Source organism: Myotis lucifugus, unplaced genomic scaffold, assembly GCF_000147115.1.
Source record: "Myotis lucifugus unplaced genomic scaffold, Myoluc2.0 scaffold_90, whole genome shotgun sequence".
Lineage (NCBI taxonomy): Eukaryota > Metazoa > Chordata > Mammalia > Chiroptera > Vespertilionidae > Myotis > Myotis lucifugus.
This window is the reverse complement of record NW_005871138.1, coordinates 256,761-268,703: the sequence shown is the minus strand read 5'-3', so window position 1 is coordinate 268,703 and position 11,943 is coordinate 256,761. Positions and strand designations below refer to the sequence as shown.

General features: G+C 47.7%; 1 protein-coding gene across 3 annotated transcripts in view; it reads left to right on the top strand.

The window, feature by feature from the left end:
* The window catches only part of MGLL (monoglyceride lipase), a 102,431-nt gene that overhangs the window by 58,890 nt on the left and 31,598 nt on the right, over positions 1-11,943 (top strand). For all 3 annotated transcript variants that reach the window (XM_006091300.3, XM_023756143.1, XM_006091298.3), the window contains exon 4: positions 11,587-11,723. In XM_006091300.3, coding sequence (XP_006091362.1) covers positions 11,587-11,723 — 137 coding nt within the window. The remainder of the gene's footprint in view (positions 1-11,586; positions 11,724-11,943) is intronic.

The following is an 11,943-nucleotide window of genomic DNA, read 5'->3' as shown; positions in this document are numbered from 1 at the left end:
TGTGCTGTGCACACCTAAGGCTATGGGGCCCAAGAGAGGAGTGAGGTGACAGGGCAGACTCGGCTCAGCTGGGTTTGCAGGACTGGTCAGTTCACTGGCCTGTGGGTTTTGAAAAGTCTCCCTCTGCCCTGGTCTTCCCTTTAAAATGCTCACTTGACCAGTGATGCCACGTTGCTGTTTCCACCCCAGAGGGACCTGGTATGTGTGCACCTTGGTCTAGTGAAACAGCCCACACGCCCACAGCAGAGAGCTAACCCCTTACTAGTTAAAAAGGAGGGGAAACGGCCATGAGTTGGGCTATGGGAGGTTTTCCAAGACGATTGTCAAGGGGGAAGCTAGAGTACTGTTTATGGGAAGAAAAAGACCATTGCACAAAGTTATACCGAGGTGGAGACGTGTGAGTGTGAGTGTGTAGAAAAAGACAGAGGGATGCTCGTCAAAGTGAGAGGGCTGGCGAGCTGAGGGAATAGTGAGACCGTATTCCTGTATTTTGTAACGTAGAATAAGGAAATCTGCAGATAACGCCTGTTGACCAAGTTATTATTTGTGGCTCTTCCCCTGGCACAGGCCAACACTGTGGACTAGGAAACCCCAGGTGTCTCGCAGGAGAACAGCTTTCTCTGCCAAAGCTTCAGGGTCTAAAACAGAATTCTCTGGGGGCCGGTTTAAAGTGAGCCACGGGTTTCTCACCCAGGGGCATTGTCACAGTAACCAGTCAGTCAGTTAGCTATTGCTGTGTAACACACCACCCAAAACTGAGTGGCTTAAGACAACGATTTATCTAGCTCATGATCCTGTGAGTCAGTGAGTTTAGTCTGGACTCGGCTATAGATCGGTAAGACGCTTCTGGTCTGGGGATCATCTGGCTGTTGTGCCTAGGCTGGTCCCTGTCCTCATTATGTTAGCACAGTTTCCAGAAGCTACGAGACCCATTGGACCTGGGCTCCGACCTGGCCAAACATCACCTTTGCTGCACTGCGTCAGTCAAAGCAAGCCTGAGCCCCAATCCAGCCCTGGCTGGGAGGGGCCGCAGGGTTACATTGCAGTCAGCCTACCACGTGACCGAGATAAGTGTCCAGGTGTATTTCCAAAAGGCATAGGTAGCAGAATAGGATGGAAAGCATTTCCTGGAATTCTTTCTGAGAATTAATTTTTCCCATCCTAGGAATTGTCTCGTGGCTCTGATGCAGGACAGAAGCCTCATTGCTCCAGTAAAGGGCTCTTCAGATCCATTGCCTTTGCTTTAGAAATGTCATAATCACTTTTGTTGTTACAGTGGGCAGTAGTTGGACATTCCACAGCCAGTCTCATAAGAAGCTGGAGCCCCGTTCAGCCTTCTCCTTCCGTCCTCTCAGGTTGGCTCCCAAGGAGAGCTCCTGACCACAGTGGCCCAAGGCAGGGTGTGCTCAGGGTGCAGTGACTCACTAGAAAGCCTTGTTTGGCCTCAGGGGGAAGGACTGTGCGTGGAGGACAGACAGACACCGTGCTAGGAAATCTTGGTCCTGGTTTCAAAGCAGGCTTTCTCACTCCTGGGGTCACAAACGGTGGACGAAGGAATACTAACATTTTCTGGGCATCGACCGTCACCTGCTTCCTCGTGTAAACCTTTCAGCAACCTGCCAGCTAAATACAGTTGTCTCTGATGTCAATTTGTTGGGAAGACCAGGATCATAGTGGTGAAGGAGTTTGCCCAAGCTCACACGGCTGAAAAGTAGCAGCAGAATTTGAATCTGATGCCGAACCCTGTATAGGGTCTTCCAGAAACTGCCAACCCATGGGTTTATGGTGTGGAGGTGAATGTATTAGTCCAAACATAGTCTCTATAACCTATTTTTTAACAAAAATACTCGTAAGGACACAGAGAAAGTCATGCGCAAATGAAGTATTCTGTAAAACCCGAGCCAGGTCAGGAATTTGTCTAATTTGGCAAATCGTTGCCCATACCTTTGACATTTCCCCCTTTGTCAGGTTCTAAGTATGGGAAGTGTTTTTTATATGAAGCATTTTCCTGAAGTTTTAAACCCTTATGACTGCTGATCTTGTGGTTTTCTGTAATTTGCCTCAAGTGTTATTTACGGAATTTGCAGCGCTTCCTGTTATTTTGTTACCGTTGTTTTATTCCTTGATCTCATCGCATCCTGGAAGGCTCTGATCGTGAATGCCTCTTCCCACCCCACAGCTGCTGCCTGTTTATAAACCCGGGTACTTTCTGTAGTCATCAGGGAGATCTGAGGCAAAGGTCTAGCCTTGCTGGAGGATTCTGGTTAGCCCAGAATCGCCCAGAGCCCGACCAGGTCATGAGACAAAACAAATGAACAAACGAACCAAACCGGGAGAAATGTCCCGGGGGCATGACACCTGGGAAGGTGGCAGCTTATCAGACAGCGTGAACAAGCCTCCCTCAGTTCTCCGAAACCAAGTCGTCAGTCTACAGCGTGATGCAAAAGGAAGCTCATCTTGCTAGACCTAGCCAAGAACCGTCGTTATGACACTTTTTGTCATGCTGTTTCCTCTTATTTATACAGTGGAGAGTAGGATGTTTTCAAATAAACCCTCTAAATTTGAAATCCTGAGAATGCATTATTTCTAAAATGCCGCACCGTTAACAGCCTTTTAGCTGGTTGCATTATAAAGCATATTGTAACAGCTTAAAGGAAAAATCTGAGCTGAAATGTGTTTCCATGGCCCATATGTTGAATTCTGGCATCTTTTTCAAGCTGTTGTCAATTAGTAACGAGATTAAGTTCTGCCTTTATGTCCTCTGTAAGATCTTAGATGCTGCGGAGAGCTACAAAGGGAGATGTTTTTCTTGGGTCAGAGGTGACTGAGAGCAGCGGTAGTTGGGAAGACAAAGATGTGTTGTCCCAAGTGTCCGCGATGGACACCCGGGGCCATCAACAAACAGAGAAGGAATGGCTTTTGCTGCGGGAAACAAACCGTTTTCCAGGCCAACAAACTGTGATCTTGGACTTTTTGCCATATGCATGGTTTTTAAAAAGAGAAAGAGCGGTGGAAGCAGCCCTCCTGGTCATAGGCTGTTTCTTGCCCTGAGCCTGGCAGCATGCAGTTCTTGTCTAACCTGGATCAATTCAACCTCTGTAGTCCCTTTACCCCGTGGCTTTGAATCTCCCTTTGTTCCCACACTCTCTGCTCCTGGGACCTAACAAAGACATTTTTAGCATTAGTGGGATGTATCAGCTGATGACCCAACATACTTTTGTGTTGGCAGCAAGTGGACATACAGCCTTTTAGCTTAAGAATGCATTTCCATTGCTTTTAACTTGTCATTGGTCTTATTTCCTTACACTGTGGCATAGTGCGCCATTGCTAATGGGATTTCTGCTATTGGATCTCACAGGAGCATGGAAAACGAACCAGACTTACCAGGTTTGATATCTAAATTTTAAGCAGCATAATTACATTGCGGCCTAAAGTAGGAAGGAAACATGGGGATGCTGGCATCCTTGTTCCAATAACGCGTTGAGGTTAAAGACTGGAAGCAGAAACTACATACAATCATGAGGACGTCTGCTGGAACTGGAAGGCATGGCTTGATGTGTAAAGGCCGCTGAGTGGGCTTTCTGTCATATCATTGGGGGGTGCATTTGATATGGCTCCAGCAGTCACACGGATTCTGCCTGCAATCTTGATTTCCAAGTGAGTCAGCCCAAACGGAGTGACTTATACTATGGTTCTCTCCCTATCAATGGTAGAGAAATATGTTGACAAAAAAAAAGAAAAAAAAAAGAAAAGAAAAGAAAGAAAGGAAGGAAGGAAAACATATTATTTGGGCTACATGTTCTTCAGACCAAAACAATGGCTTTCTGTCAGGTTTTTACCTGGAAGCAAGTACCACAATGGGAAGAAGGTGGGTTTGTCACTCCTGTATAATAAACAAAGACATAACTCCCGAAGCTGACAAGGATGTGCTGAAACTCACATTTTCATACTTTGCTAGGGACAGTGAAAGTTACCAAGTTGAAAAGCATTTTTGATTCTATGAGTGAATTCTCATTTTTCCAAGTTTATCCTAACAATTTTATAAACATCTATAGAAATGTTCATCGTAGTATTATTTATTATAGCAAAAGACTGAAGGCGAGCTCAGTGCCCCACCATAAAAAGTGGTTGAGTGAGTTTTTATTTTATCCCCTGACCGGCTTACATGCAGTCATTATAAATCCCAAATACAAATTATGTAACAATGTGGGGGAAATATTCATGCATTATATGTTCAGTTAAAAATCAACTCTAGGCCCCTGGTACCTTGCCAAGACCTGGCACATAACAGGTATTGAGGACATGTCTGTTCAGTGGCAAAGAGCTTTTACCATCTTCTTGCAGCAACCCAGCTAGATAAAGGTCTTATCTAATTGGAGGACTGACGTTCTCCCTCACCCCACTCCCTCACCCCACGCCCAAACATATGCCCCTAGGAACCATGAGATAATGGGGTGTTGACTGAGCAAGAAGTCAAATGACACTCCCTGGCTGGTCTTGCTGGAAGGCATATCCATGACCACCTTCACTTATACCTTCTGCCCTTTTGTAGTCCATGTGTCATGGGTGCCCTAGTATGAGCCTCAGGCCTGACAAAGGGCAGAGTGATGCATAGCAGGTGGCTTTGTCTGGTCTGGGAAGGGCCTGAGGAGGTCGCACCAGCCTGCCTTGGCCACGCTGAGATAGCTTTCTGAGCCACATGCAGGACAGATGGCCTCCCGGGGCCACAGGAAATAATACGAGTTTGTGGGTTTGTGAAAAATGTAAGTGGTGAGCCATGCAGGCGTCATTCCACAATTTGAGTTTTGGGTGTTTTTTTTCAATGTTATGTCTTAGAGTTTTTCCTGAGTCAGTTCATGTAGAGCATTTTGCCAGGCCATTGAAATAAAACCAAACTTTACTAATACATGTTTCCCCTGCTATCAGGAAATAGAGCTTTCCTCTGAAATCTGTTGTAAGCCAAAATGGTGTAAAGTGAAGATACGATTACCATTAATTTATATGGAAAACTTTTTGAGCTTCCCCAGACCCAAATTTCAGCACATGCACTATGTCTTTAATTCCATTCACCGCGATGGAAGCAATTAATCACGTCTAGTTTTATGCTAAGTGGAACACACTCACGAGCTTCCTTAGGCCTTTCTGGTACATTAAGACACATTTGCTAACGGATGCACAGGATAAGTGGAGTTAAAGCGCAGGTGCTCACACGGATCAAAAGCTGGATGCTGAGATGCTAAGTATGGTTCCGAGGTGGGGCCACTCTCACTGCTCAGGGTGCCGCTGCCTCTGTAACAGCTGCTACCAAACAAGCCTGAACGCCCGTTTTACTTCTCACCGTTTTCCATTAAAGTGAAAATCCTCTTTGGGTTTCTGTCAGTTAGTGAAAACAGGAACTGACGTGGGTCTTTTTTGTAAGAGCGAAGTGGGGTAACACGAACTTTTGAAAAGCAGGGATACCAGTTCTTATTTCTGGTTGATGAGGGAGGAATGGTTTGTTACCTTCTTTTTTTAAAAAAATGTTCACTTCCACAATTTTTATTTACTTGCCACTTCCTCTCTGTCCAGCCCTGATCTGAGCACTTACCACAGATTCTCTCAGTTAATATTACAAACAATTCAAGGAGGGACTAACACCCCCACTTTGCAGATGAGGAGACTGAGGCACAAAGAAGTTGAAAACCCCGTGTGAGGCCTTCCCACAGGGGAGCCCGAGGCTGCCTAAAGCCCAGAGCCGTCCCACCTAACCCCACACTCCGTGGCTGCCTTGATGCTTTCCTGGTTTTTCCCATATACCTACCTTGAACATGTATTACTTCTATAATCAGAAAGAATCAGGGTGCATTATTTCAAAGGCAGGCAAATGGATGCCGGTGTTTTTCCTCATGCTGCACAGTGCCTCCTGAACAGAAAGCATGGTCAGCCCTGCCTCCCAGGATTTCTGTGGCAATAGGTAGATTCTGCATTGGCCCTGCTCAATATGGCAGCCGCCAGACAAGTTGCCTGTGGTTGCTGAGCCCTTAAAATGTGGCTGGCGAGACTGAGCAACTGAGTTTTCTTTTTAATTTATTTAAACTTAAGTTTAACTGACCCATGGCCCGGTGGCTAGCTGTCACACTGAACAGTGCAATAGCTAGCACTGCCCGGTCACACTGCCTGGTGGCCTAGAGGGACTTGACGCTATGTTGGCAGAAGTCAGGCCGCCTCCCTATCTGTTTGGGCCACTCTCCTGTGCCTACACCTGCAGGGGGTGAGCTGGCAACTGCAGGCCCAGGCTCCATCCCTCGGGGCTGGGAGATAAGCAGCCTGCTCAGATGGTGGGCAGAGAGGGACAGATGGCCGTCTCTATCTCTACGTGAAGGAACAGGTGAGGCAGGGTCAGCAGGCTCAGGGTTGGCTGGTTTGAGTCCCCTCAGCAGGCTCTGGAGTGTGGGGCCGTCCCTAGTTCCTGGTTCTGGTGGATCAGGGCAGGGAAATCCTGGCCCCGAGTGTGAGAGCCCATGGAGGAGGTGGTTGGGGGTGTGGGCTCTGGATTGGTCACTTTAGATTTGAAAGACAAGTTCTTTCCTGTCTCTAGAAATTAGTTAATCCTGGGAGGGCAGTTCCTCTAGGGTCAGCTTTAACCAGACATGAAAGCATCGAAATACAGAGAATAAAAAACATAGTTAGTACATAGCAGAATCAGGGTAAATAAAACGAAAAATACATTGGATTAAGGTCTGTGGCTCAAGGTTCTTCCTTTTAAAAAATACTAGGAAGAGAAGAATTTAACTGCATACACAGAACTGCTGCTCAGTAGGTCAGCTTCCGTGGTAGGAAAGGAAATGTATCGCCTCAGCTAAAGCTGGAGGGGCGGAGCTGCATGTCTGGTGAGTGGCCACTATGAAAGTACGGCCTGCAGTTCATTGCAACAGGCGTTTATCAAGCCTCTGCCGGGCCTGTGCACAGCGCCCTGAGGAATGTGCAGATGAAGAAAACACGATCATGGCTATCAAGGATCACCCGGCAAATATGGGGCACACACGTGCCGAACCTCCTCCCCCAGCCCATCGATGCATCACTACTCACATGGCAGACATCACCAGTCGCTCACAGTACTCTCTTCTGCTCAGTCCAGTGGGACCGGCCTTAGAATCCTCCACAGCCAGTGCAGTTGGGGGCCTCCACTCTGCAATTAGACCCTCAGTCCACAGGATCGGTAGGTGTGGTACTTAAAGAGAGAAATGGCGGGGGGTGAGGTGGGGGGGGCGGGATTCCAATCAATTCACATGTAATAGAGACAAGAAGTGCTTTGGGGGATGAAGGGGGAAAACTTTAACCTGTATTGAGAGAATTGCCTCCATAGAAGTGATAGGATTTGAGACAGGCCTTAAAAGACTGCTCCTGGCCTGATGCAGGGGTGAGGGCACCACTGCAGAGGGGGGTCAATGAGAGCCACAGGGCAGGAAAGTGTGGCTGTGCTTTGAGAAACAATGGGCAGGTGTGTGAGTGTCTCTCAGACCATGCTTTCTAGCAAGGCAGAGGGACCAGTGGGAGCCTTTGGTGGAGGCCCCAAATGCTGGGCTGGAATGCGTGGACTGAGTTCTGAAACAGCGGGACCCTCTGACACTACCAGATCAGAGCGCTTCAAGCAGCGGATGCCGGACAGTGCAGAGTGGGTCAGAGCAGGGAGAGCTTGGGGTGGACGGGGGACTGGGTAGGAAGCTATCACCAATTCAAAGGCAACGGGCGTCTCAGTCCCGTGAGTAACGTAGGCGTGGAAGGAAGGAGACGGATTCGGGAGGCTGTGACCTAGAAATCCAGAAGAATTTTGTGACCAGCTGGACAGAGGGTTAGAACTGAATTCAAAGATGACAGCTCTATTTGGAGCCTGAATGATTCTGAAGGGGGATAGGGGTCATTAACCATGATATGGAACCCAAGAGAGAGCCGTTTAGAAGCTGCTTGAGGAACCATGGGGCAGCCAGGGGAATCCTTCTTCCTGGGCTTGACAAGGTGGATTTTTAGCTCTGGAAAGAACCCAGAGCCAGAGACTGGGAGACATCTGCCTTCGGATGAGAGTCACAGCATGGGAGAGCGTGGAGATGACCAGAGTCTCCTGGCATAGTAGGTAGACAGGCTAGGCGGACACAGTCATGCCCAGTGATAAGGGCTGGTTCGTGAATAAGCAGACCAGGGGAACTGAGCAGAAATCCAGAAATAGACTAGAGTGAAAAGGAAACTTTCACATATGATAAGGATGACATCGCAATTCGGTGAAATAATAAAGGACCTCTTAGCAAGTTCTGGTGAGACAATTAAGACGCTTCTGCATTTTGGAACTTGATAGAGGTGTGGCTGAACAACATTGTGGATATACTAAATGCCACTTACTTGGTATGCTTTATAATGGTTAATTTTATGGTATATGAATTTCACCTCAAGTTTTTAAAAAAGAGCCGTAGGGAAAGAGATCCTTCTCTCACACCATATACCAAGATAAACTCCAAATGGATCTTGTGATAGTTGGTGGTGAAGGTTGCACAACAATGTGAATGCACTTAATGCCTCTGAACTGGACACTTAAAAATGGTTAGTGTAAGTTGTATGTTGTGTGTATATTATCACACAAAAAAGGAAATGAAAACCATAAAATAATTCACAGACGATATGGCTGAATTCCTTTATAACCCTGGAGTGGGCAAGAAGATGCTCCACATACTCTTTCTCTCCTATTATATGAGCAAAATCCAAACAGCAACCAAGATGCTTTGTTTGTAAGGCGGAGAGAAACAGGCCCTCTCTCTCGCACCTTGCAGGTAGAGTGAAACAGCAATCGGGGAATTTGAATTTGGACTGAATATAAGATGATATTAGGGAGCTACTGTATCTCCAGAGAGGAGAGAGAGAGAGAGAGAGAGAGGAGGGAGGGAGAGCTGGGCCAGGAGCCACTAGGATCAGGAAGAATCTACTTTGGTAAAGAAGGGAAGCCGTCACAGGGGGGAAAAGTCAGGAAGGCCATGTTGGTTGGTCCATATTTTTTTAAAAAAAGAGTGATAGTGTCTGCCCAGAGTCAGGAGGTAGGTTTACAGGCTTTAGGGTAAGGGGGACATTTGGAGGAGATGCTGAGGCAAATTTGTTTGGTGACTGAGTTTGTGTGAAGAGGCAGTACGTCCTGTTGCCTGGCTCACAGCTCATGCTCACCCAGCCCTCACGGAATAGGCTGGAGAAGGGCTGCTGTGAGCTGAGTCTAGAGCGAAAGATGTTCCAGCTCAGACTCAGAGGGGCCATTCCTCAAAACACTAAGCAGAATTACCATATGACCCAGCAATCCCACCTCTGGGTATATACCCCAAAGAATTCAAAGCAATAGCTCAAACAATATTCGCACACCCATGTTCATAGCAGCAAGCAGTATCCACAACAGCCAAGAGGTGGAAGCAACCTAAGTGTCCATTGACAGTTGACTAGATAAACAAAATGTGGTAGGTATATGCATATAGTGGAATATTATTCAGCCTTTAAAAAAAAAAAAGGAAATTCTGGCCCAGTCAGTGTGGCTCAGTGGTTGATTGTTGATCTATGAACCAGGCAACCATGGTTCAATTCCCGGTGGGGTCATGCAGGAGGCAGCCAATCAATGATTTTCTCTCATCGTTGATGTTTATATCTCTCTTTCTTCCCCCTCCCTTCCCCTCTGAAATCAATTCAAAAATGTATTTTAAAAATAATAGAAAATTAAAAAAGAAGGAAATTCTGACATGTGTTATATAACAAGGATGAATCTTGAAGACATTATGCTAAGTGACATAAACTGGACACAAAAAGACAAAACTGTAGGATTCACTTGTAGGAGATTCTTAGAGTAGTCCAATTCAAAGAAACAGAAAGTAGAAGGGTGAGTGCCAGGGGCTGGAGGGAGTGGAACGGGGAATATGTGTTTAATGCAGGTATTAGTCAGCTTGAGCTGCCATAACAAAGTACCACAGACCTGGTGGCTTAAACAATAGACATTATTTCCTCACAGTTTCAGAGGCTGGAAGTCAGAGATCAAGGTGTCAGCAGGGTTAGTTTCATTGAGGCCTCTCTCCTTGGCTTGCAGACCATCGTCTTCTCCCTTTGTCCTCATGGTCTTTCCTCTGTGTGTGTCTGTGTCCTAATTGCCTCTTCTTATAAGACACCAGTCCTATTTGATTAGGGCCCACTCTAGTGACCTCATTTTAGCTTAATGGCCTCTTTAAAGGTCCTGTCTCCAAGTAGTCACTGGGGGTTAGGACTTCAACATATGAATTGTTGAGGGAGGGGAGGGGCGGTTTGCACATAATTCAGCCCTTAACAATGAGTATGGAGTTTTCGTTTGGGAAAATAAAAAGTTCTGGCGAAGGATGGTGGTGATGGTTAAGTGTGAATGTACCTAATACCACGGAGCTGTACACTAATAAATGGTTACAAGGGTATAAATTTTAGATTATATATATTTTACCACAATACAAAATTAAACTTAATTAAATGTAATTAAATTTTAAAAGGGAAAAAATCCTCAGAGAGGCAAGGGAGCTGAGGGTGCTGCTGAAAGAGTGACAGGCCTGGGCCCTGGCCTTCATGCAGGGGGCAGAGAGCAGGTGGGGCAGGGCAGCGGGAGGATGGGAGTCCATGGGGAGGGGGACAGGACCTTAGGAAAGAGGAGGCTGTGGTCTGACCACACTGAGGTCTGGCAGCCAGTCCATTTCAGGCGATGCTGAGTCCTCACCCTTCTCATCTGTGCAACGAGTGTTACAATCGCCACTGTAATAGCTTCCTCGCAGAAGCAGCAGGGAGGGGCTGCGCTGATTCTCCCACTGTGTTGTGTGGCCCTGTCCTCTCCGAGCTCTTCCTTTTCTGTGATTTTCAAGCAATCACATCAGCTGCTTTCAGCCTGAATGTGGAAGCCGCAGACGATGTACTGTTTCTATAGAGACTTATGTCCTCCTGGGGTGGGAGGTAAACCCAGATACTCCCTAAGAAAAGAAGAGGGGGAATGAACAGCCCAGGCAGGTGGCAGATAAGATCCCAGAGGGATAGAACCTGACCCGGTTTTACTGCTGTTTTGTCGAGAAAATTTCCAGCAAGCACACTTGACTGTTTTGTGTTATGTTTGTCATAGCACCTTCTATAGAGTGAGGTGACACTTCACCTGGTGAAAGGCTAACATGGGAACAGAACCGTGAGGGTCCAGGAACTGGGAAAACCCAGGGAAATGTTGAGCCTCATGGGTCTGACTCCCGGCCACTTGACAAAAACGTGGGCTTGGTGAGTTTCTCCTTGCACCTGCCTTTCTTTGTCCCTGGAGAACGGCCACGGGAGCAGCTGGCTGTGTGGGAGGGTTTGGGGCATGGTTCACTGTGTGATGGTGGCAAGTTCCTTGGCCACCCTGTGCCACAACCTCCTAACTGCACCGTTGGGGGGGACGAATCCCCATGTGCAAGAGCAGTCGGGACGGTTTAGTGAGATGACCCAGTCAGGTCCTCAGTGCAGCGTGTCTGGTAACCCTGGTGAGGAAACCGCTGCCCTTGGGCAGGAGTCAGCCCTCCAGTCACTGCTATTCTCTCGTCTCCCCTTCCCTTCCAGTGGGCCATGGACAGAGCGAAGGGGAGAGGATGGTAGTGTCCGACTTCCACGTTTTCGTCAGGGATGCCTTACAGCACGTGGATGCTGTGCAGAAAGACCACCCGGGGCTGCCCGTCTTCCTTCTGGGCCACTCCATGGTAAGTAGACCACAGATGACGCGGTGCAGATCAGGCTGTGGCCTGGGCGGCGTGAGAACACCGGGGTGGAGAAGGGGCAGCCCTGACGCCCTACCTCCTCCCAGCCCCCCGCCTGGCGGGCACACCCCACTCTGCACTTGGAGTTCCCAGGCAATTCAGTGCTCAGGAAACAGGTCAGGTTCAGAGCCCTGGAGACAGCCCAGCGAGCTTAGAGTGGCCC